This window comes from Selaginella moellendorffii, unplaced genomic scaffold (genome assembly GCF_000143415.4).
Source record: "Selaginella moellendorffii unplaced genomic scaffold, v1.0 SELMOscaffold_0, whole genome shotgun sequence".
Classification (NCBI taxonomy): domain Eukaryota; kingdom Viridiplantae; phylum Streptophyta; class Lycopodiopsida; order Selaginellales; family Selaginellaceae; genus Selaginella; species Selaginella moellendorffii.
Genome location: NW_003314261.1, coordinates 3704657 through 3726610, shown reverse-complemented (window position 1 = coordinate 3726610; position 21954 = coordinate 3704657). Strand labels below are relative to the sequence as shown.

The window sequence follows — 21954 nt, the reverse complement described above, 5'->3', positions numbered from 1 at the left end:
AAACTTCGATTGGCAAATACCGAGAGGAATGGTCCAAATACGTGATTGTCTGATAGACTCTTACACAATGTGAAAATGGAAGCAGGTATCGAGCCACTGATTCTGTTGTGAGATAAATCAACCGAAACCATAACATGCCCGATTGTTCCCTTCAGCGAAATTTTTCTTAGCTTGTTGTGTGAGAGGTTCAAGTACCTGATGTCTTTGCAAGTAACCAAAAGAATATCTAGAAAATCACTAGTGAAATCGTTGCTTGACAAATTGAGGACCTCCAAAGAGCATTTCTGCGGTGATATTTTGATCCCAGTGAAGTTGTTCCCAGAAGCACTCAAGGTGCGTAGTTGAGGCAGGGCTTGGATGGTAGAAAATGGAAGAAGGCCCGAAAGTGACAGAGAATCAAGCTGTATGCCAGTGATGCGGCCTACCGAGGAACAACTTACACCAATCCATTGGCAAACGTCTGTGCCTGCCTTCCAGTTATTCAGTGCCACCAGAGGATCATCCACAGAATTTTTAAAGCTCAAGAGTGCTTCCAACTCTGAATCTTCAGCATCTCCATGAAAAACAAGTCTGACAACAAGCAGGACAAGAGCAAATAGCCTACATAGCTCCATTAGAATGCAACAACAATAAAATAAATGAATGGTGCTTGTGATCATATAAAGGCCACCAAGCATCAGTCAGACCTGGAGAGTATTCACACATGACTTTGACTGGCTGGTTCTTGAGAAATGAGCTTGAACACGGCATAAGAAGAGTCAAAAGAAAAGAAGTTTCCCATGTAACATCTCCACCGTCGATCAAGGCGGATCGATATAGACGGGTACGATCGTAGCACCACCAAGATTGTTCTCTTTAGACGCGCTCTATCTTTTACAAGCTGAATATGCTTCAGTTGCCCTCTCCATTCATGCCGAGTCGTTTCCCTGGAGCTCCGCACTACTATTGGTGTGTGATCTTGCGCTTGGCTTCTTAACAGCGCGGTCGATCGATCCTGCCAGTAGCTGCTCAGACGGTGGAGAAAGCGCTTGACCAAGTGCAAATGCCATATTGAGTACAAAGATACATCTAAAGCAACACAAAAACACTGGATCCTTTTATAAACTCGTTTTTAAACAAGTGGCCTATCCCCAGATCAGGACATGTGAGCTGAGAGGTCCTGCTTGACTGTTTTCTATGGATTGGAAGGTCTTCCGAAAGCAACAAACTTTCAGAAGGTCTAGGACGCAGGGAACAGAGCTTGCTGTGGAAATCATGGTGAGAACCACAAAACCTTTATTACCAAATAATGAATTTATACTAAAATGAAAGCCTACTGAAGAAAACTACAAAGGTCCATAGTAGGAATGAAGCACCACCACTAATAATGGCAACCAGAATCATTTAACCATCACCACCATCACCTTGATCATCATCTTACAAAGGATTAAGCAAACCAGCACACTCAGCAAGGACAAAGTCCTGGGTTTCCTTCATAGCTGCTCACCGGGAATGTTGCAAGCTGACCACCCGGTGGAACCCTTCCGAGAAGCTTGTTCTACGAGATGTTTAAGTGTTTTAGGAAGGTGAGGTTGCCAAGCGAGTCCGGGATGTGTGATTCAAGCCAGTTCTGTGATAAATCTAGCCACTCCAGGTTCTTGAGGTTTCCAATTATGGAAGGAATGGCCCCTGTAAGTAAGTTGTGTTTGAGAAATAGCACATATAAGTCTCGCATATCAGTGAGTTAGTGCCTGTGAAGGTGTTGTGCAAGAGATCAAGAATCAAAAGACTGTTGACGTTAGTATATGGTGTTAAGTTGGAACTGGGAGGTACCAGGAAGAGCCATCTTTGTGCTCAAAGTCATCCAAGCGGATCCCCTGCAGTATGAAAACCTCCTCGTGAAGCTTTGCAGATGGATAGCCCGATCCAGCTTGGAATTTGTCCTGTCAACTGATTGTCGTTCACTAAAAACAAAGTTAGACCCTTGTTGTTTCTAAGCTCACTTGATAGACCGTCCTGAAGCTTGTTGTGACCCAGGACGAGAAATCGAAGGCTCAGCATACTTCCAATAGATGCGGGGATTGCTCCAGATATCATGTTGTTGCTCAGAAACAGCAAGCAGAGTTTCTTCAGCCAAGATATCTGCTGAGGAATAACACCTGTGATATTGTTAAAACTGACAATCCTTCCGAAAAACTGTCCCAGAAATGTTGTTAAAAGAGAGATCCAGCTCCTCCAGACTAGGACAGTGCTCGATCTGAAATGATGTGAAAACGTTGGTAGACAGGTTGAGCTTCTGAAGGCTGTTGGATGAACGTAGACCAGAGAGTTCCCCTGTCAAATTATTCGACGACAGTGAAAGCTCTTGTAAGCTTCTGCAGTTTATAAACATATCTTCAGGCACCCCTCCAACCAGCTGATTGCTCGAGATTTCTAGAAACCGCAAGCTCTTGCACGATGCGAAAATGGAAGCAGGTATCGAGCCACTGATTCTGTTGTGAGATAAATCAACCGAAACCATAGCATGCCCAATTGATCCCTTCAGCAAAAAATTTCTTATGAGAGGTTCAAGTGCCTGATGCCTTTGCACGTAACCAAAAGAATATCTAGAAAATCACTAGTGAAATTGTTGCTTGACAAGTCGAGGACCTCCAAAGAGCATTTCTGTGGTGATATGTGGATCTCAGTGAAGTTGTTCCCCGAAGCAGACAAGTTGCCTTGGATTGTGCCCGAAAGTGACAGAGAATCAATCTGTATGCCAGTGATCCGCCCTACTGAGGAACAACTTACACCAATCCAGTGGCAAACGTTTGTGCCTGCCTTCCAGTCATTCAGTGCCGCAAGAGGATCATCCACAGAAATTTTAAAGTTTAAGAGTGCTTTCACCTCTGAATCTTCAGCACCTGCATGAAAAACAATTCTGACAAGCAGGACAAGAGCAAGTAGCCTACATGGATCCATTAGAATGGGTTCGAACACGGAGTCAGAAGAGAAGTCCAACCGAAATTTATCATTCTACTAATAAATATTAGGCTGGTTTGAACTTCATGGAGAGCTTGACTTTGCCTTGGATTATCCCGGCCGGGAGGATTACGTCGTACGCGTTGGGACCGTCGACTTTGCTGGCGAGAACTTGTCCCAGAGGAACTCTGCTTGAAAGAAATGTTACTACTCTCTCTAGAAAGCAAAGTCTGAGAAGAAAAAAACAAAGCTTTCCTGACGGTCCCAATGAAATCGTCGCTGCCAACGACGTGATCCTTGTCGAACAGCTTCACAAACATGGTCTCGTCTTCCAGAGGAACGTCGCTCTCACCCTCGAGGCTAAACACGAATTTTTCGTTCCACTTCGGTGTGGAGCCCTGCCCTGGACAATGGAAGACAAGGTCTAGATAAGAGAAAAAACTATGAGAGCTTTACCTTTGGCCGTGCTGCTCTGGAAACTCTGGCCTTTGAACTTGAGGATCGCATAGGGGTCCGATTTCCCTAGAAGAAGAAGAAAGAGAGGATGAAGAAGAATCAGAGAATGGAAGAAAACTCGTACCCAAGATGTCACAGTTCTTGATGTCGGTAGCGCCGATGAGAAAAACCTCTAGCGTCCCAGCCGACATTTCTATTCGCTCTTAAATCAAGAGATTTGGCCTCGAAGGCATTTAAAGAGGAGAATTTCCAAGTCAGTGCTTCTGGACCACCACGTTGCTAGTGGGATTGTCTTTTGTTTGTCTCAACTCGATTGGAAGATCAGAGAAAAGCTGTTTTATTGCTAGTTGAGTTTGAATGTTCTTTGATGGTAAACAAACTCTAATTCCTCACAGTTCCAAGGAAAATAAATAGCTAAACGAATGAAACTCGCCGGATGGAGATGGGAAACGATGGAAGTTGCTGTTTTCAGCGCCTACTTCTTCTTCACGTTAGCTGCCTTGATGATGTCCACGAACTCGGGCTGCAAGCCAAGGCAAGTGAAAATCGAGAAAACGAAAAAACAAAAAGGGATTTTTTTGGTCGTGCAAAAGAAATTTCTTCTTGATAAGTTTACCTTGAGAGCAGCGCCACCAACGAGGAATCCATCCACATCCGGCTGCGAGCCGATTTCCACGCAGTTGGCTGCTGTCACAGAACCTAAAGAGTAGAACAAAAGAGATGTGAGCGAGTTTCTCTTCCAAAGGAAGGATGAGCTTAAGCTTACCTCCGTAGAGTATCCTCGTCTTGCTTGCTACATCAGAGCTGACATTCTTCTCCAGCCAGGAGCGAAGTGCGGCATGGACCTCCTGGGCCTGCGCAGGGGTGGCAACTTTTCCTGTTCCAATCGCCCACACTGGCTCGTATGCTATCACCACATTCTTCCAGTCCTTGACCTTGTCTGTCACAAACAAGAGTTATGCTTGGGTGTGTGTTTTGGATGCAAGATAAAAACATGAAACCCAAACCTGCGATCGCCTTGGTTTGAGCAGCAACAACGTCGTTTGTTTGGCCGGATTCTCTTTGCTGGAGCGTTTCACCAACGCAGGCCATGACTTTGAGCCCTTGACTCAATGCGTAAACAACCTTGTCTGCAACAAACTGGTGGAAACCAAAAAAGAAAAAAGATGTGATCCATCATAGTTTGCTGGGATTGTTTACCTCGTTGCTCTCTCCACACAAAGCTCTTCTTTCGGAGTGTCCCAGGATAACCCACGGGATCGCCAAGTCCTTAAACATCTCGGCGCTGCCAAGAGAAACGCCAAGAAGTTGTTTTAGAAACTACCAAAAAACAAATGTTGGAGACTAATCAAACCTGATCTCGCCAGTGAAAGCTCCACCTTTCTTCACCCAGCAGTTTTGTCCGGCGATGGCGAAGTCCGGGCGGAGAATGCTCTTGACGAGGGGAATATATACAAATGGCGGGCCGATGACCACCTCTATAACACCAAATGGAGTGATCAAACCGAGAAAAAGAACTGGAGTTTCGAGCTTACCAACAACGTCCTCTCCAGGAACATCGGCAGCTGCATTCAAAGTATTAACAATCTTCTTGATCTCCTCCACAGTTCCGTTCTACACAAGAAAAAAAAAAAAAAGGTTTGATTCTTCCACGTCGACGATGATCCAAGCCAGGCTAGCTCAAAGCACTTACGCATTTCCAGTTGCCACCGACACAAAACTTGCGAGGCATGTTTGGCTTGCAAGCGGCAAAGCAGCAAGCAACACTACGCATCCGCCCTAAAATAAAAGGAGAGAGATTTCCTTTGTAACTGGAACACAAGAGATTAAACCGCCACGTAGTAGAGACGCACGGTTTAGCCAAAGAGACGCCACGTGTACAGGCCCCCTGCAAGCCACGCGTCAGCTTTAACGCGCGAGCATTTTAAGATTTCGAACTCGAAAGTTAGGGTTTATGGCCACTAGGGCTTCTTGGCTTGCTCGAGCGCGGCACCGATCTTGAGGAGGCCATTGCCGATGTTGGCGAGCGCGGCGTTGTACTGCTGGCCCAGCTGCACCACCGCGTCCAGCCGCGCGCGCTCGAACTGGAGCCGCTCGCCGTCGAGGCGCTGCCGCTGGTCCTCGAGCGCGTACTGCTTCTTGGCCAGCCCCACGTCCACGGCGTGCCGCCGGTTCCTCCCGCTCTCCGCCTCCAGCAGCACCTCCACGATCCGGCTGTTGTTCTTCTGCAAGATGCCGCCCAGGCTCTCGCTGCTTCCTCTCCCTGCCCCTGCTGCTCCTGCTGGCGAGGATGACGATGGATGGTGGTGGTGTTGATGGCCTGCTGCCGCTGCTGCTTTCCTCTTGCGATTCATCTCCGCTGCTGCTGCTGCGGCCGCCGTGGATGATCCGTGTAGCTCCGGCCCGTCTAGTCCTCCTCCCTGATCTCCTGCATCGCCTTCCACAGCACCAGCTTTAGCACCTGGATTGATGAAAGGCGAGAGTTTTAAACTCAAGCTTGTCATCTCAAGGGAGAGTGCGATCACCCCCCGGTGGCTCTTGTTCAAGGTCTAAGCACACACTGCCAAACAATCAAAACAAAACAAAACAACGAAGACAACGCGACGAAAGCACGAAAGCAAAAGGGCAGAGATCTCGAGCTAAAAGCTCGGTTTTGTCACTAAACACACAAGCTCCAAGCAACTTTGATCGATCACACTCCAAATTCAAGCTCGAAAACAAAGAGAGAACTAAGAACACGAGAAAACATAGAAAACCAGAGAGAAAGGAAACAAACAGGACGAAAAGAGAGAACTCACAGACAGAGAGTAAGAGAGAGGGTCTGTGATCTTACCGAAGCCCCAGAGGTTGTCGGGAAGAACAGTCAAGCCGGTGATGGCGGCGTCGGAGCTCTCCCATCGGCTCTCGGCCGTCTTGTGAGCCTCGGACTTGGCGTGCGTGTTGAGAGCGCTGAGCTGAATGGTGCTACACCCTTCCTTGGCGAACACATTGTCCATGTTGTAAGTGGTGCACCACTGGCACTTGAGCCGCAGCTCGCCGCTCTCCTTGTTCACCGGATACACCCACTTGTGCTGGAGCTTCCATTCCTCCCGCCACGACCTCTTGATCTCCTTCTTCTTCCGGACGAGGAACTCGTCTTCCTCCGCGCAATCCAAGTTTTGCTGCTGCTGCTGCGATGGTTGCTGCGGGGGCTGTGATTGCTGCTGGGACTGCGATTGCTGCTGCTGGGAATGCTGGTGTTGGTGGTGATGGGGATGAGGGTGGTGGTGGTGGACTTCTTCGTCAACTTCTTCTTCCTCGTCGTCGTCTTCGTGGTGGATTCGTAGCTGCTGGTGGAAGATGGTTTGCTGGCTTGCGTGCTGATCGTCTTGCTGCTGGGAATGCTGCTGCTGTTGCTGAGAGTGCTGCTGCTGCTGCTGCTGTGTGAGATTCGAGGACGTAGCGAAAGGCACTAAACCTGGAGCAACGACGACGGATCTTCCCGCTGTGGTTGCCGCCGCATCTTTTCTGGGCCGCCCTCGAGGCCTGGAACCTGGAGCCGGGCCAGACATCCCCTCGAAGTTCTTCACGAGAGACTCCGTCCAGCTGAGAAAGAAAGGAATGAATTTTTTTCGCTTACAGCTTTCTTATTTTGGTGATACCTGATCATATAGCTTTGCGGATGGAGGAGGTGTGAATCGATTCAACCTGGATCTGGAAGAACACACAATGTTAATCCAGCTAATGACCACTAGTCACACTACCAAGCCCTGATGCCCCCACATTCCACCCCGGCGCGGCGATCCAAGGCGCAGCATTCCCGCGGCGCCTCGCCATCGCCGCGCCGGCGGGGGATTGGGGCGCCATGGCGCGGCAGCGATGGATCGAGCACGAAGACCCCAACGAAATTAAGAGAAAGAAGGGGGGAAGAGAAGGGCATTGAAAAGTGATGAAGAAATGGCAAAGCCGTCACTGACCATTGCGATGCTGCCCGTCGTCCTCCCCAGCCACGGGCCGTCTCCCTCTTCAAAGTTGAAGAAGCCCTTCAACATGTTAGGGCTTGACAAGAGCGAATCGCGACCGTCCAACCCCACCCACAAATCCAACGGTGGAGGTGGAAATCCCGTGTTTATGTATTAACAAAAATTCCCTCTCTTTTCTCTAAGTGAGGCGAGGAGCTTGCAGTGATGACTGGAAGTAAAGATCGTCCATGGAGAGCTGCTCGAGCGCGTCATAGTCCACACGGATTTGCTCCACTGCGCTCTCGGATCGCGGGCACTGCGCTTTGGGCCAGTTACACGAATCCTTGGCGTCTCCCTGCGCTTCCTTCTTCACGGCTTGTCTCGCCGATATGTCGATGCCCGACACCACCGAGACCGAGATCACGTCCGGGGCTTTGTTGGTGGCGGCGGAGCTTTGATCCTGTTGTTCCTGGCGATGGCGATGTTGCCGCTGATGGTAGAGTTGAGTTTCTAGCATGCCAAGGTCCTCTGGACTGGGAAAACTTATCTCGCAACCAAGCGTTTCTACGGCGTGCTTGATGAATGCCGTCTCCTTGCGTGCCCGGATTGCGTCGGCCACTGCCAGGGCTCGAGCTCGCTTCTCGCCCTCCAGCTCGTCGTGGAGAGCGTCGATAATGCTCATGAGGTTCTGGACCTTGTTCTCGGCCTGGTTCTTGCCCTGCGCGTATTGAGAGTACAAGCCATATGATGTGCAACAAGAAAATACTGTGCGTTTTACCTGCTCTGAAGAAGATGCGCGTTGAAACATCCCACGTATTTCGTCTTGGATGTGATCCTGGAGCGAATACCCCGAGCTGATGCAAAAACCGAAGTCCATCTGAGAAAACGCGATGCAAATCATGCTTACCTCTTTTCAGGATGGAAATTCCAGCGTAAATAATACTCTGGCCACAGAGACGGAGCTAGCGCAGCTGGCGAAGGTAACAATCTTGACGCAGGAATATAGAAGCAATTGTTGTACTTGCTTTCCACAGATTGCAATCTTCTGAAGTGAGTCCAAATGCAAGCACTCTCGGCGATCCGAGCTTGGACCCTTTCCTTCTCACTGAAACACCACGTGTTTTAGTGAGTTGAAGCCCAAGAAAAAGCACCAATTACCTGTTGCATAAGAAGTTCCCGAAACGACAAGATAGAACGGAGTCCATGAATTCGACAAGAAACGCCTACACAAAATCCGTCAGTGATCCGCAATAGCCGCACCTACAAGATTTACCCCAGAGAATTCAAATGCCCGATGGTATAGTCGAACAAGTTGAGACACGCAATCGAACCACTGTAACATGATAGAATGAGACAAGTACAAAATATTTTCCGGCGAACCTGTAAAAATATTGGAGAAGTGTCATATGTTGTTCCCGAGGTAGTGTTCGGATTGGGATGTGGCCGTGCAGGAGCTGCTGGGGTGGAACGCACAGACTCACTACTGGCCATTGTAGGCGTTCCCAAGCGATCCGCAAACGGGTGTCCAAATGCCAGCCAATCTTTTTCAATCAATGCCTACAAAACATGCCATAAGAACCAACATAAAAGAAAACAGGAAAGCTTACTTGAAATCCAGCGAAGGTCCGGTAGTACGGGTCAAGCATAAGTTGCGCTAGTGACACAAGCTGAGTCGTTCTATCCCAGCCATCACTGCGAGGGGAGACAAGTCAACACATAGTTAAGCTGAACATATTGCTTGCCTGCAATGCACAAGAACAGATGCGCCCTCGACAGCAATACGAGCGACAATCCAAGCAGCACCAGCAAGAAGATTGTGAATATGCGTAAGCCAACCACTATCGCCAAGAGCCGACACAGCCGCTGCTGTGCTACTGAAATTGCCACCTCCCCATATTGACCCACCACCTCTCTGAAAGTCGTGTTTGATTATGTATTTGCTTCAAAGAAATCTCATACCAATAGTGATGAGGACCCATCGGAGGATGACGCGCCAAAAGTGTCCAAGTAATCACGCAAGCGTCCTAAACTATCGCGCATCGCATGTATGTTATCAATTCCTAAGAATACCACCTGCACAGGAGAAACACAAGTAAATACTTTAGATTGTAGAGCAGCAGCTCACCTCGCAGTGAGAGTAGTTCGCAGAAGATTCCGACCCGCCACCCATGGCCCCATTGGCTAGAGCATTTTTCCTTGGTCGTGCATCAACTATATACAATTTTCTGTTGGATCACAACTGAGCGTTCGGTAATAAGAAAATGGCGTCAGCAAGATTTTACCTTCGGCGCCCACAAAGAGCTGCAACTAGTTTCTCATCCGCAATACTAGACACGAATCGATTATTATATCACACAATGTCTAGAGAAAAAATATACCTGCGGGAGTTCATCATGATCCCAACAAGAGGTTGCGACGATCGAGCAAGCACAGCGCCATTATCTAGTTTACAAACTTCTTGTAAGAAAACGAGGAGCAATGTGCAACTCACCAACCTGGATGCTGCCAGCTCAACGTAGGCAGCCTTCCACGGGCACGAAAATCTGCTCCTTGCTGAAACTCTTCATTACTAGCCGATAGAAATTGTTTAGAACATTGATTGAAGGCAAAGCAGCTAGAGAAGAGCGTTACCTCAGTGACTTTGGCATCACAAGAAGTGAAGGATACGTTGCACAGAGCATGTAGTCGGAGTTCACATCACTTAAGGTCCAGTAGCTTTTGTGATGTGAAATGATGCGCTCGTATTCACTTTGAAGACGTACCCGGGGATCCGAGTCGAATCCCAGACAAGATTTGGCCCATTCCGCTGAAAAAGCATACAGGTCCCACAACCTTGCTGGCCTTGTTAATCTTTGAAGAGCATCAAAGATGATCCTTCTCTGCATTTAAAAGAGATAAAAGAGTTACGATAATGCCAGCATTCTCGGACTAGTACTTACATGCTTCACATGAGGAGAAAATCCAAACACAATGGTCCTCAAGTCCTTCCCAACAATTTGCAAGAGCCGACGCGGAGAAATAGAGCTCCGAGGTCCAGGAGGACGAACTGCTTGCTATACCAAAGGTTAGTTGCATTAGCCCTGAATAGATTGGATAGAAAACGAAAAAAAAAGGAAAGCACTTCTACCTGCTTTGAGAACTTCTCGATTGTCGCCAAAGGTATGGTTCCCATGTTGCACACCTGTTCTCCATGCTGGAAAGAAAACGCTATGAGAAAGAAAATATTCCGAGAAACAAGTACCAAAAACACTAGACGAAAGCTTGTAAGCAGTAGCGTCCCTGGTCGATCGATATTCACAAGAAGAACACCCGAGCTCTGGGAAAAAAAATCACAGCAATCTCTTTAATTCAACAAACGCGGCGAGCTCGAAATTTCTACCTCGGCAATTGCATCCTCGCCGGGCAGCAGCAATCCATAGCCGTGCTTGCTAACGGTAGGACCGGCCTGGACAACCTGCTTAGCCTGTTTCATCGGACATAGCTAGAAACCAAATCTCACGAGCGAATCCGAGAGAATTACCTCCACTGTCGTCCAATCGTGCCAGCACGCTTCTTCCATCGGCAAGAATGGATCGAGACTACATTCGCCAAGCGCTCGCACTCGCACTCGCGCTCGCGCTCGTCATCACACCGCCCTAAAACCACGAGCCCTAAACTCGGACCTTCCACTTGTACTTCAAATCCCGGCCGTTGGATTCGACAAAACCTCTTTCCTAGAGTAGAATTCCAAGCAGCAATACTTAGCATTCTTTGGATTTACAAAGCAAAGACTCCACTCTCTCTCTCTTTCACATTATCGTGCAAAGAGACTCTTCTTCTTCTTCCTCGTCTTCGTTGGCGGCTCCTACGTGATGAGAATGAGCAGCAGAGATCTCAGAGCTACTGGCCTCTCGCTTAGAATCTCCTCCAATCTTCCACAGCTCTACGCGCTTCCCAGTCCTCTGAACGGTGCGAAGAACTCGCTTGGTGCTCACTTTGCCGGTCACAGTGACCTTCTGTCGCAGCTTGTCAACATCCACTCGATCCACTCCTGTTCTCCAAAACAAAGAATCGATTGAAAGAGCTAAGCCCAAGAGAAGAAAAAGAGTGGAGTTACCTTGCATAGCCCAGAGAGCGTCTCCTACGATCCTCTTGCACTCCTCGCAATGGATCCCAACCTTCAGCACAACGACATTCTGCCCAAGGATTCACTAGTGAGCAAAGCGAAGCGAGAAGAGACTAAGAAGACGGAAGAACCTCAGAGTACTGGCTGCTCGTGTCGTCCGAGTCCTTGAGCCGATCCTCCATTTCATCGTCGCCATCGTCATACGGCTCCTCCTTCCACACTCTGTTATACCACCACTCCCTCGCGGAAGCAACTGGAGACTGGAAAAACTGGAAGTGATCCATCAAAACTTCTCAGCCGGAGTAGAGTGCGTGATCGCCGTGCCTGAAGTTCTCACCACACAAGCCCACTGCCGTGATCCACCACCGAGCTCGGCTTTTAAACAGCGCGGAGTTCTACGCTAGCGCTACTACCACTACCACCATGCCACGGGGTTACGATGCTCCTCCTGTCTCTGCCTAGTCTATCTCACTCTAGCCTCCGCTCCTCTCGTGAGCCGAGGGTCGGTCGGATACTCGTGACCAAATCCCAGAGCATCTCCTTCAACGGTAACACCACGGTGCGCAATCCACTGCCGCTGGCTCCTTACTGCACGCTGTTCTTCAACCAATGAGTCACACTGGCTTGAATGTTTTCAGCGCCCCTCCCTCTCTGCCTGTTGTGTTGTCCTTGGTATCTTTTAAATCTTGGGAAAAGTGAGACGGTGACTCTGCTCTCTTTCTTAATTCTTCGGCTGCAAAAACCAAAGTAAAGAGGAGTAAATAAATGGAAAAGAAAAAGAGGGAAAAAAAAGCGGACTGACTCATACCACAAGCTGCAGAGCATGATCGTGATCCGCGGCACTTTGTTCCTGATCATGTCCAAGCTCGATCGATCCACCTGAAAAAGCCACTGGTCAGCAGCTTTTGGATCGAGAGTAAAGAGCATTACCTTTGAACTTTGAAGCCACCGTTCCACGGCAATTCAAGTGTTTGTCTGTTGCAGCTCGCCTTCCCACTGAAACATGTCTTCTCGATATTGCGTTAGCTGCCAGTAACCATCAGCTAGTTCCTCCCGTAACTGCAGTGGAGTCCACCCGCAATGCCCCGCTACAAACTTGAACTCCGACGCTGGCAGCTTGTTGGCTTCAATAATTTCGAAGACTTTCTCGGTTGCAGAGGGACCACCCGCAGAGAGGCCATACGAAACTGTACCGAAGCCTTCCAGGTTCTGGAGCCTAGTGAAGGTGAATATGTACTTGGGACGCGTGTACAGAGGTCCCCCGTAGCCAATCTTCACGTTGTGCCGCTGATCAACAGCTAAAAGTTCCTCCTTTGGCATGTCCTTGTTCATAACCAGCCCCACAACGTAGTTGTCTGTCACGGAAACAATGAGGACTGCCGAGTTTGCGAAGTTTGGAGAGTTGGCCGAAAGTTTCTCGGTGGCTAAAAGGACGTGACCAATTCCGATGCGTTCTCCCTCTTGTGAAGTCTCGTCGAGGTTTTGCTGGATTGTTATCGTCGAGGGTGGCTGAACGGTCGAGGTCCCGTGCTTTGCGATAAAATGTAGGATGCCGCTTACCGTCGGGGCACCTTTGTATACGGAGACTTTGTCTTTGTCTTTCGAAGGAAATAATAGAAGAGATGGAAACTCTTGATTCTACAAAAGAAAAAAAAAAACGTTATAAACAGGAGTGTCTATGCGCAATGAATTTGTGCATTACCTCCACAACATTTGCTAGTATATGGCTACAATCGTTGCTTCCACAGTCCATCTGATAGAAGCTGGGAACTATTAGCTCCACGCTTTTTGAATCTGCAAAACAAGGAAAGGTTAACTTCTTGAGTAGCTGATCCAAATCTTACCGTCTTTACCCTGGATCAAGAAGTATTTGTATACTTCATGCATAGCAAGCTCCATTCTCTTGCAGAACCCGCACCATGGGAGCGTAAACATAACCAAGGAAGTCGAACTGCTTTTAGAAGAATTTGTCCGGCCTTTTCTAAATCCCATCACCAGTTCTGGAAACGTCTCGAGTGACACGCTAGGAACGGGATGAGTTCGGTGAAAATCTCGATTCACGAATGGAGGTGTGACCGCTTTTCGTGAAACAACTGGAGCTCGAGTTGATTTCAGCGTAGCCAGGACACCACCGGATAGAGTTCCATCGAGGAATTCCACAAGGCCTTCAAAACTTAGAGGAATGTCGTCTGGATAGACATATCGTGCGTTCCTGTCGGGAAAAACTGCTACCAATGACGGCCTGCTGTTGCTTGTTCCAGTTAGAAATTCTTGCAGTGCATACGCACTATCAAAGAAGCCAAAGTTGAACCTCCACTCGTCTACGTCTTCTTGAGACTTCATATCCTCGTGCTCTTGCATGGCTTCATTAGTTCCTTCTGTCGATATCTCCATGGTAACATCCTGGGCCACCTTGCTGTTTTCCTGCCCCTGCATTCCTTCATCTTCTCCATTCGCTTGAGATTCTGCACCAAAGTCCCCTTGGCTGGTTTCATGAACAGATTCTGCTGTTATATCTTGCGAAGTTCCTTTGTCAACGACCGCAGTAGTTTCTGGATCATCTTTGCCACCTGTACCTTGGAGCAAAAGCTGCAAGATCCTTGCTATGCCTGCTCCTAAATCTTTCTGGCCGAGTGTGATGGTCTGACCATTTTTCACGACGACACCACGAAACATTACCGGCTGGTCCTGCTCAATAACCACGGGGACTACTTTGGAATCGTTACGAGAGGTCTTCCACTGGGGCGAACTTTCATAGTACCTGGCAACTTCGCGGACGATACGCAATGCCTCGATGCTTTCACCTCTAAGTTCCGGTGAGAAAGATAAGAAGAGAAATACCGACGGCCTGTCGCGAGGGATTTCTTGTGTGTCCTGGTCCACCTAAAAGACGAATATAGCGAGTGAGCTCCACTATCCAAGCTAGAAAAACTTGCCTCGAAACGTACCTCATCCACAACTACACCAGTGTTCTCTAAAAAGTCGTCGAGCAAAGCCGGATCATCCAAAACTCGCCAAGAGCGAGAGATGTCTTCGGTGCGTCTCAAGAGAAACCATGGCTTGCCGTCTGGAATCTCAAGCCCTGCATCTTCGAGCACCTGAGCCAGCGTGATAACTCCAAACCTCGCTGATAGCGGTGTAAGAAAGCTCGCGCTCGCAGCCTCCGTGAGGTTGCGGTAGAAGGAACTAAAGACGAGCTCATCACGTCGAGAGCCACACGAAGAAGTCTCGTTCGCTGTCTCATATAGTAGGCTCTCGGGCTGTCCAAACTTTGGCTCGTTGTTCTCGTAGTCTTCCACGATCCTGCCAGTCTCTAGCGTCCAGCCACAGAGATCCACCAAGACAAAAGCTCTGTCCGTGGAGCCGATGAATTCCTGCAAAACGCCAAATGTGTGGAGAGGCTGGAATAACTCCGATACCAAGGCGTGATCCACCGCAGCTAGCACTCGCTCGGCCGAGAGCTTGCCTCTGTACTGGAAAGTTTCTCCCGACTTGTGCAGTGTGAGGTACATCCAAGTTCTTTGTTCGTCCCTGTGTGTGTGCGCGATGCGCAGCTCCAGATTTCCAGCGCATTCTGGCCTCTCGCGGCTCAGGAGCTCGAGAAACTCGCGCATGAAGCTCTTGGCCTCGCCATTCCCTGGATCCATCCAAATTCCAGTTCATCTCGGGAAATCTAAGAGTGGAAGACTTACATGGAAAAGTAGCGAGGCAGAGGATTAGATCGTGGTCCTGGAGCTCGCCCCAGCTCTGGAGCGGCTTCCATTGTAGCTCCGCGGCACCGGCAATGGAGCGCAGCAGCACGATCGCTCCTAGCAACACCGCGAGGAACTCCATAAACCCTAAACTACATATAGAGAGTGATATGTTCTGTTGAAGTAACAGACTCCTTAGGAAATTACAGAAGGTTTTAACTATATCTTGGGCTGATGCACAAAATACTCTCTAGTTCCTAGAGCTGGTTCCTTAACAATAGGCTTTAAAAATTTTGCTTGAAAGCTTCACGGTGTTTAGATCCAAATACAAATCTGTTTTTAGCATTCCTTTTGAATGCAATCATCCCGTGCTCTCTTTATATGTTTACATATGACGAGAGTTTACAATGTAATTATCACCCCTTCATGGGTAATGGCTCACAAGCTACTCCAGTTCAAACTTGTAAATTCATATATATGACAGAAAGTATATGGATTATAAGGGATAAAACAACTGAAGCTAAATGTTATTTTTTAACCCAAAAGATTACTCACTTGGTCAAGCCTTTTTTTCGTGAAAATTGTAATGGCTACCCAAGGGACCCCTTGGCTATACCGCAAACCATAAGATTTGTCCCGTTGCTAAGGTTGGGGGTTCGAATACTGTCCCGTGTAAGCCAGAGAAATTCGTAACAAGGTATATATTAGCGGTTAGCCTAAGGGTTTAATTTTATTTATTTATTTAAGTTCTCATGACTTTACATTTGCGAATCTATCCCAAGTAAAGCTCCGCGTTTCCATCCACAAAGAGGCTCAAAAACTCCTCGCCATCCACAGTCTCTTTCTCGATCAAGAGATTGGCGAGCTTGTGCAAGATCTCAACGTGAGTCGTGATGAGATGCTTGGCTCGAGCGTAGGCCGACTCGACGAGCTCGCGAACCTCGGCGTCGACAACGTCAGCGGTGGCCATGGAGTAATCGGATTGCTGAGAAAGCTGCGAAGAACAAAGAAAGAAAGAGAGTAAGTTTCAGTTTCTACTTTGTTTCTGATTTTGCGCAAGAACCTGTTGGCCGAGGAAAGGATTTCCGCCAGAGCCACCGAGAGCGACCTGGCCAATCTTGTTGCTGAATCCAAATCGCTCCACCATCTGGCGTGCAACCCGCGACACTTGCTGGAAATCGTTTGAAGCTCCGGTGGTGACGTTCTCGGGGCCGAAGATCACCTCCTCCGCGATTCTGGAATCGCACGCTTAAAGCAAAGAAAATGGGAAGATTAGATCACGTACCTTCCCCCAAGAGCCACCGCCATCTGGTTCTCCAAGTAGCTTCGGCTGTATAAACCTGACTCAAGTCTCTCCTCGCTGGGTGCGAAAAATGTCAAACCTCCGGCTCCACCCCGGGGGATGATGGAAATTTTCGCGACTGGATCATACTCGGGCATCAGTGCTCCAACGAGTGCGTGGCCAGCCTCTACTCCAACAAAAACTCGAGTAAGTCCCCGACGAAACTAAAAGTGAGAGTTTGCTTACCGTGGTAAGCAACCAGCTTCTTCCTCTCCTCCGAAACCACAGCATTCTTCTTCTCAGGTCCAGCGATGATTCGTTCCAGAGCATCAGAGATCTCATCTTTGCTAATCTCTTTGAGATCTCTCCTGGCCGCCAGGATGGCCGCTTCGTTCATGAGGTTTTGCAAGTCCGCGCCGGTAAAGCCCGGAGTTCTTCTTGCGATCTTCTCAAAGTCGACATCCTTGCCCAGGGATTTTCCTTTAGAATGGACCTGAAAAGAAAAGAAAAGGAAAACGTAAGTAAGAACGTTATCAAAACTGCAGCTTTACCTCCAAAATCCTCACTCGTCCAGCCACATCAGGTCTGTCAACCGTGACTTGCCGATCAAATCGGCCAGGTCTCAAGAGAGCAGAGTCGAGCACGTCGGGCCTGTTCGTGGCGGCCAAAACTATGACTCCACTGTTCCCAGAAAAACCATCCATCTCAGTGAGCAGCTGGTTGATAGTTTGCTCGCGCTCGTCATTTCCACCACCCAGGCCAGCACCTCTCTGCCTGCCGACGGCATCAATCTCGTCGATGAACACAATGCATGGAGCCTTCCCCTTGGCCTTCTCGAACAAGTCCCTTACACGGGAGGCTCCAACACCGACAAAGAGCTCCACGAATTCAGAGGCGGCGCACGAGAAGAACGGCACACCGGCTTCACCAGCAACAGCCCTCGCTAGCAAAGTTTTCCCAGTCCCTGGAGGGCCGACGAGCAGGCAGCCTTTTGGAATTTTAGCACCCAAGGCCGTGTACTTCTCCGGGTTCTTCAAGAAGTCGACCACCTCCTGGAGCTCCAGCTTTGCCTGGTCGGCTCCAGCAACGTCCGCGAATGTAACCCCCGTCTCTGGAACCTCTTGGAACTTGGATTTCGATCGTCCAAAGTCCATGGGACCTCCAAGGCCTCCGGGACCGCCAGGGCCTCCCTGAGCTCTCCGGAAGAGCAAGAACAAGCCTCCGAAAGCGAGCAGTGGAAAGAGGAGATTGCCGAGGATGTTGAAGAGATTGTTGCCGGACTCTCCCTCCGAGACCGAGATATCCACTCCATTCATGGCAAGGATATCGACCAGGTCGGGATCGTTTGGAACGATCACTGCTGCTCGTCGCCCGTCCACGGCGGTGAGCTGGAGAACGCTGCCATCCCTGCTAAACCTCACTCTCTCCACCTTCCCTCCCTTCACCGCGTTCAAAAACTCGCTGTATCGCCACTGGTTCCCCTCTGGAAGATCGAGTTTCTTCCGGGCCTCCACCGGCGGAGCTTCCATGAGCGAGAATGGCGACCCCGCCGCTGGAGTCTGCTCGATTTGTTGTGCCTGGGGGGCTGGAGGAGGCTGGACGTCCACGGCCATGGCGGGAGTGGCGCCAGAGATTGCTAGAACAACCGATGCCAGCGTCGCCGCCGGGAATTTCGACTGCGAAGCGCGAGCGATGACGATGCATTGCTGGGGAGGAGATTTGTGCGGTGTGAATGCCGATCGTCTCAAGCGAGTAGCGCTAGTACCTTGTAGAAGCGGATGGAACGCCAAGGCACACGACGCCGATGCCGCCATAGCTGCTGGAAGAACCCTAGAAAATGTGGGTATCTATCTTCGTGTCATTCTTTGGAGCCACAAAGACGAGACCGACCCTTGCTGGCCAGGGACTGTTAAGCCGCGAGATTAGTTTCGACATTAGATTAGCTTGCTCGTCCTAAGTAAATACGATGCTTGTTCTCGCGAAGAACCCTAAATAAATTATGAGAGGGGGAGCGATGGAAGGCGCGGTGGCAGCTGCGGATCAATCGCTCGATCCTGCCGCTGTTCCATCGGCCTACTCTTCCTTCTCGAATCTGCCGCTGGTAGCAGCCTTCGTTTCGTTCGTGGCCGCGCAATCGCTCAAGATCGTCACCACCTGGTAGGGATTTCTGGGGTTTTCGATCCCTAGGATCAATGCGCTCGGTGCTAGGTCCGCAGGTACAAGGAGAAGCGGTGGGATTTGAAGAGAATGGCTGGATCGGGGGGAATGCCGTCGTCGCATTCCGCCACTGTGATCGGGCTCACTGTTGCGATTGGGCTCCGGGACGGCACTGGAGGATCTCTCTTTGCGATTGCGCTGGTCTTGGCGAGCATAGTAAGTTTCTTCCTCGTTGACGTCGAGAAATATGTGAACTTTCTCTTCTTTTTTTATTTTTCTCCCAGGTTATGTACGATGCGTCTAGTGTCAGGTTTCATGCTGGGAGGCAAGCCGAGGTAAAAGTGCTTTTGTTTGCGAGTCACTTCTTCGCTCATTCCGAAAGAGTTTTGCGTGATCCAGGTGTTGAACCAGATAGTGTTTGAGCTACCACCGGAGCATCCTTTGGCAGACTCTAGACCCTTGAGAGAGCCTCTTGGACATACTCCACCACAGGTAACGTTGCGTACTTCTCGTTTCTTCTGCATCGATTTTCTGTCCCAGGTTGCTGCCGGTGCTGCTCTTGGGTGCATCATCGCCTACATCTTGTACTTGATATCCTTACTGGGAGTTTGATCGGTGGTATATATTGTTAAGCTTCTGATTACGAGTGGATCTGTGCTAACGTGATACCAATTTTCACGTAGCGAGGTCTGCGAGAATCTCAGCTGATTCAGGTACTTGTAAAACGATTGCCTTTTAATGGATCTGCGTGTTTTATTTTCGAAGGCTTGACAAGATCTTTTTAACTATAATCTACTCGAACGTTTTATTTGAAACTCAATGAAAGAAAAACTGCGATCGCAAATACGAGGGCAACGGCAGGCAAGTTATGTATAAGCTGGAAGAAAAGCTGACTGTTGAAGAGGAAGAATAAACTTACATGATTGAACAGGCATTGGGATTTTCTTCACTGAACATAGTACTGAATCCAGTGTTGGCAGGAGGAACACGGTCGTGGTACGCGTAGCTGTAACCTGGGTGGTAGCTCTGCTCGGTGGTATAGAACTTTTGCTCATGTCCGCGGTCCTGATTTCGGTAATTTCCTTCAGGTTGTTGTCGATACCTTGGCTGCTCGTAGTCATCCTCGAACGAGACATACTTCGGAGCTACCTGCGACTTTTGCTTCTTCTGGTTGCTATTGGACTTTCGATCACCGTCAAAGCGAGAGGTATCCATGTACGGTGATTTGTTGTGCTCATTGCTGTAAGTGGAGCCTGATGACTTGTGCTCATTGTTGTAGGTGGACGCGCCATATCCCGACTTTTTAAACTCGTGGCCGGACTGCTTATGATGATTACCATAAAGTCCAGTGGAATTCTCGTCATCGTAGCCTGAACGGATGTTGGGCTTCTTGACACTGTCGCTGAAGTCACTGTCGTCTTCCGAGCCAGAATGTGAGAGATCATCGTACTCGGACCGGGTATCGACCTTGTAATTGGCCTTCTTTTCCGACTTGAAACCTTCGGACTTTTGGCTCTTCGGGGACTTGAATTCGCCATAGTGATCAAACTTCTCGTTCTTGGGGGACTTGAAATCGCCATAGAAGTCGGACTTCTGCTGGTGCTTTTGAGGCTTGACATCGCCATAGAAGTCGGACATGTGCTGGTTCTTTTGAGGCTTTGCATCGCCATAGAAGTCGGACTTCTGCTGGTTCTTTTGAGGCTTGATGTCATCGTAGAAGTCGGACTTCTGCTGGTTCTTTTGAGGCTTGGCATCGCTGTAGAAGTCGGACTTTTGGTTCTTGGAGGACTTGAAGCTGCCAAAGAACGAGTCAGACTTCTGGTTCTTTTGGTTCTTCTGGGGCTTGGCATCGGTGTGGAAGTCGGAGGACTTTTGGCTCTTGGGGGACTTGAAATCACCGTAGCCGCCGGAATTCTGGTTCTTCTGAGGCTTGAGGTCGCCGTAGAAGTCGGACTTCTGGTTCTTTTGAGGCTTGAGATCGCCGAAGTAGTCGGTCTTCTGACTTTTCTGGGGCTTGAGATCGCTGTAGAAGTCGGACATCTGGTTTTTGGGGGACTTGAAATCGCCATACAAGTCGGATTTGCCGCCGTCCTTGCCGTAAAACTGCATTTTGGGTGAATGCTCGTAGTCGGAGGCTTCAGACAAGTATTCGGGCTGAGGATGGAAGGAACGGTCGTGTTCGTTCGACTTGTTGCTGCCTTGGAAGCTTTTGTTACCGTTGTTTCCCTTCGGACCTCCTTTCGAAGCTTTGCTCGGGGTGGTCATGACAGGCTGAGATCCATACAGGTTCTTGTTGCCGTTGCCGTTTGGATAGTTCCACAGCTCCACAGGCTTCCCAGTTTTCTTCACCGCTTTCAAGAGCTTCGACGGATCGACAAATCCGGTTACTTTGATCCATTCTCTGTTTTTATCTACATCAACTGAGGCGGTGCCTGGACGAAGAAAGCAATGTGTGAGGAGGCCACACTGAAGATCACTCGCAATAGCTCACCTTTGACGTTAAACAGTGCCTTCTTCACTCTCCGCTCGCAGCCTTCGCAGTGCAATCCGACTTTGAGTATCACGGTCTGCAAGTTTTCAAGCTATGCGTCAGAAAAACGAGTTCGAGGACGACCTGCTTCTTCTTACCTGCATGCTGGTGGTGGTGGTGGTGGCTATGGTGTTGGTCATTGTAGAAGATGCAACACATAGATTTGAAGGCAGATTCTGGATTTGAAGACGACTATCAAAGCCGAGCGGGATGCGTTTCCTGTGCGACTCAGGAAGCAACTGTCGTACAGACACGATATGTTTTATAGAATGGAGGCGCTAGAGCAAGAGCCTTGGAAGAAAAGCCATGAGTATATATCAGAGCGCAGGAGGCAGGCACACTCTGGGAAGGAGCTTCACATCGACAACCTGGAAAGGAGAAAAAGCAATGCGGCCACAGTGCACTAGCTGGAGCTCCTAAGCTACGCAAGGACCGAGCAAAACCGAGGAAAGAGGAAGAGTAGAATAAGGGGCTGATCTCACTCAAAGTTAGTCGTTTCCTCCTCCTACTGCTGCAAGAGCCTAGCAAGCGATCAGGGAGAAGCTGTATTTTGATGGTCGACAGTCCGTGCTTCCAGGCGTGCTTTTGGGACTGAGCGGAGCTGAGGCAGTCGTGAAAGCAAAGAAAGAGTGGCAATTCCAGGAGCTGAGCAGCAGCAGCAGCAGCAGCGGTGCAGGGAACTGGAGTGGTGGCGAGCAGCGAGTGGATGAGCGGCTGGCTCGTGACGCTAGAAAAAGAGAGTATAGCAGAAACGCGGGGGCGGAAGGGAAGACGAGAAGAAGCAGCGAGCAAGTCACCAAAATATCATGTCATTCCGGGCTGGCTTTTTTCTGCTCCGTATACCACACTGA

General features: G+C 49.3%; 10 protein-coding genes across 15 annotated transcripts in view; 1 reads left to right on the top strand and 9 right to left on the bottom strand.

The window, feature by feature from the left end:
- LOC9656198 (receptor-like protein kinase BRI1-like 3) overlaps positions 1-2940 on the bottom strand; it is a 4412-nt gene extending 1472 nt beyond the window's left edge. Inside the window, exons 1-6 of the mRNA XM_024673949.1 lie at positions 2555-2940; positions 2177-2471; positions 1813-1922; positions 795-1004; positions 196-570; positions 21-102 (exon numbers count right to left, since the gene is read on the bottom strand). Of these exons, the coding sequence (XP_024529717.1) occupies positions 21-102; positions 196-570; positions 795-1004; positions 1813-1922; positions 2177-2471; positions 2555-2940 (1458 nt within the window). The remainder of the gene's footprint in view (positions 1-20; positions 103-195; positions 571-794; positions 1005-1812; positions 1923-2176; positions 2472-2554) is intronic.
- On the bottom strand, positions 2923-3633 carry LOC112345987 (elicitor-responsive protein 3-like). Its single transcript, XM_024673890.1, has 4 exons — positions 3521-3633; positions 3397-3462; positions 3196-3343; positions 2923-3128 (listed from the first exon to the last, which is right to left on the bottom strand). The coding sequence occupies exons 1-4, from the start codon at positions 3585-3587 to the stop codon at positions 3008-3010; spliced, it is 402 nt and encodes a 133-aa protein (XP_024529658.1). The 5' UTR covers positions 3588-3633; the 3' UTR covers positions 2923-3007.
- Positions 3634-3717: 84 nt separating this feature from the next.
- Positions 3718-5196, bottom strand: LOC9656197 (triosephosphate isomerase, cytosolic). The gene is made up of 8 exons (XM_002960340.2): positions 5090-5196; positions 4932-5010; positions 4751-4874; positions 4597-4681; positions 4404-4536; positions 4163-4336; positions 4013-4095; positions 3718-3919 (listed from the first exon to the last, which is right to left on the bottom strand). Exons 1-8 carry the CDS (start codon positions 5168-5170, stop codon positions 3872-3874), a joined length of 807 nt encoding a protein of 268 aa, XP_002960386.2. The 5' UTR covers positions 5171-5196; the 3' UTR covers positions 3718-3871.
- A 102-nt stretch (positions 5197-5298) lies between these two features.
- On the bottom strand, positions 5299-7418 carry LOC112345098 (transcriptional regulator ovo-like). Of its 6 annotated transcripts, none has more exons than XM_024671146.1 (4): positions 7353-7418; positions 7038-7089; positions 6230-6981; positions 5299-5857 (listed from the first exon to the last, which is right to left on the bottom strand). In XM_024671146.1, the coding sequence occupies exons 2-4, from the start codon at positions 7043-7045 to the stop codon at positions 5358-5360; spliced, it is 1260 nt and encodes a 419-aa protein (XP_024526914.1). In that variant the 5' UTR covers positions 7046-7089; positions 7353-7418; the 3' UTR covers positions 5299-5357. The 6 variants fall into 6 exon arrangements, with proteins under 6 accessions (XP_024526914.1, XP_024526940.1, XP_024526947.1 ...); XM_024671172.1 differs by lacking the exon at positions 7353-7418 and having other exon boundaries at positions 6230-6806; positions 6854-6981; positions 7038-7268; XM_024671179.1 differs by lacking the exon at positions 7353-7418 and having other exon boundaries at positions 6230-6803; positions 6854-6981; positions 7038-7268.
- On the bottom strand, positions 7328-10986 carry LOC9632026 (phosphatidylinositol-3-phosphatase myotubularin-1). The gene is made up of 19 exons (XM_024671125.1): positions 10858-10986; positions 10717-10800; positions 10579-10653; positions 10465-10530; positions 10277-10390; positions 9969-10216; positions 9833-9906; positions 9716-9779; positions 9620-9664; positions 9463-9562; positions 9297-9410; positions 9080-9249; positions 8945-9029; positions 8718-8894; positions 8611-8670; positions 8496-8560; positions 8245-8442; positions 8116-8191; positions 7328-8055 (listed from the first exon to the last, which is right to left on the bottom strand). Exons 1-19 carry the CDS (start codon positions 10894-10896, stop codon positions 7537-7539), a joined length of 2373 nt encoding a protein of 790 aa, XP_024526893.1. The 5' UTR covers positions 10897-10986; the 3' UTR covers positions 7328-7536.
- An 80-nt stretch (positions 10987-11066) lies between these two features.
- On the bottom strand, positions 11067-12151 carry LOC112345118 (heavy metal-associated isoprenylated plant protein 24-like). Its single transcript, XM_024671202.1, has 3 exons — positions 11574-12151; positions 11434-11512; positions 11067-11367 (listed from the first exon to the last, which is right to left on the bottom strand). The coding sequence occupies exons 1-3, from the start codon at positions 11724-11726 to the stop codon at positions 11126-11128; spliced, it is 474 nt and encodes a 157-aa protein (XP_024526970.1). The 5' UTR covers positions 11727-12151; the 3' UTR covers positions 11067-11125.
- Positions 11801-15284, bottom strand: LOC112345091. The gene is made up of 7 exons (XM_024671118.1): positions 15135-15284; positions 14391-15079; positions 13287-14325; positions 13145-13236; positions 12373-13080; positions 12251-12321; positions 11801-12175 (listed from the first exon to the last, which is right to left on the bottom strand). The coding sequence occupies exons 1-5, from the start codon at positions 15274-15276 to the stop codon at positions 12406-12408; spliced, it is 2637 nt and encodes an 878-aa protein (XP_024526886.1). The 5' UTR covers positions 15277-15284; the 3' UTR covers positions 11801-12175; positions 12251-12321; positions 12373-12405.
- Positions 15285-15838: 554 nt separating this feature from the next.
- LOC9656196 (ATP-dependent zinc metalloprotease FTSH, chloroplastic) lies at positions 15839-18300 on the bottom strand. Its single transcript, XM_002960338.2, has 5 exons — positions 16968-18300; positions 16663-16909; positions 16420-16603; positions 16198-16369; positions 15839-16128 (listed from the first exon to the last, which is right to left on the bottom strand). The coding sequence occupies exons 1-5, from the start codon at positions 18228-18230 to the stop codon at positions 15907-15909; spliced, it is 2088 nt and encodes a 695-aa protein (XP_002960384.2). The 5' UTR covers positions 18231-18300; the 3' UTR covers positions 15839-15906.
- Positions 18301-18403: 103 nt separating this feature from the next.
- On the top strand, positions 18404-19333 carry LOC9632025 (uncharacterized membrane protein YuiD). Its single transcript, XM_002960977.2, has 5 exons — positions 18404-18573; positions 18633-18789; positions 18858-18908; positions 18973-19065; positions 19114-19333. Exons 1-5 carry the CDS (start codon positions 18416-18418, stop codon positions 19183-19185), a joined length of 531 nt encoding a protein of 176 aa, XP_002961023.2. The 5' UTR covers positions 18404-18415; the 3' UTR covers positions 19186-19333.
- Positions 19334-19393: 60 nt separating this feature from the next.
- On the bottom strand, positions 19394-21952 carry LOC112345095. The gene is made up of 3 exons (XM_024671136.1): positions 21202-21952; positions 21065-21140; positions 19394-21005 (listed from the first exon to the last, which is right to left on the bottom strand). The coding sequence occupies exons 1-3, from the start codon at positions 21241-21243 to the stop codon at positions 19489-19491; spliced, it is 1635 nt and encodes a 544-aa protein (XP_024526904.1). The 5' UTR covers positions 21244-21952; the 3' UTR covers positions 19394-19488.
- Positions 21953-21954: the final 2 nt, after the last annotated feature.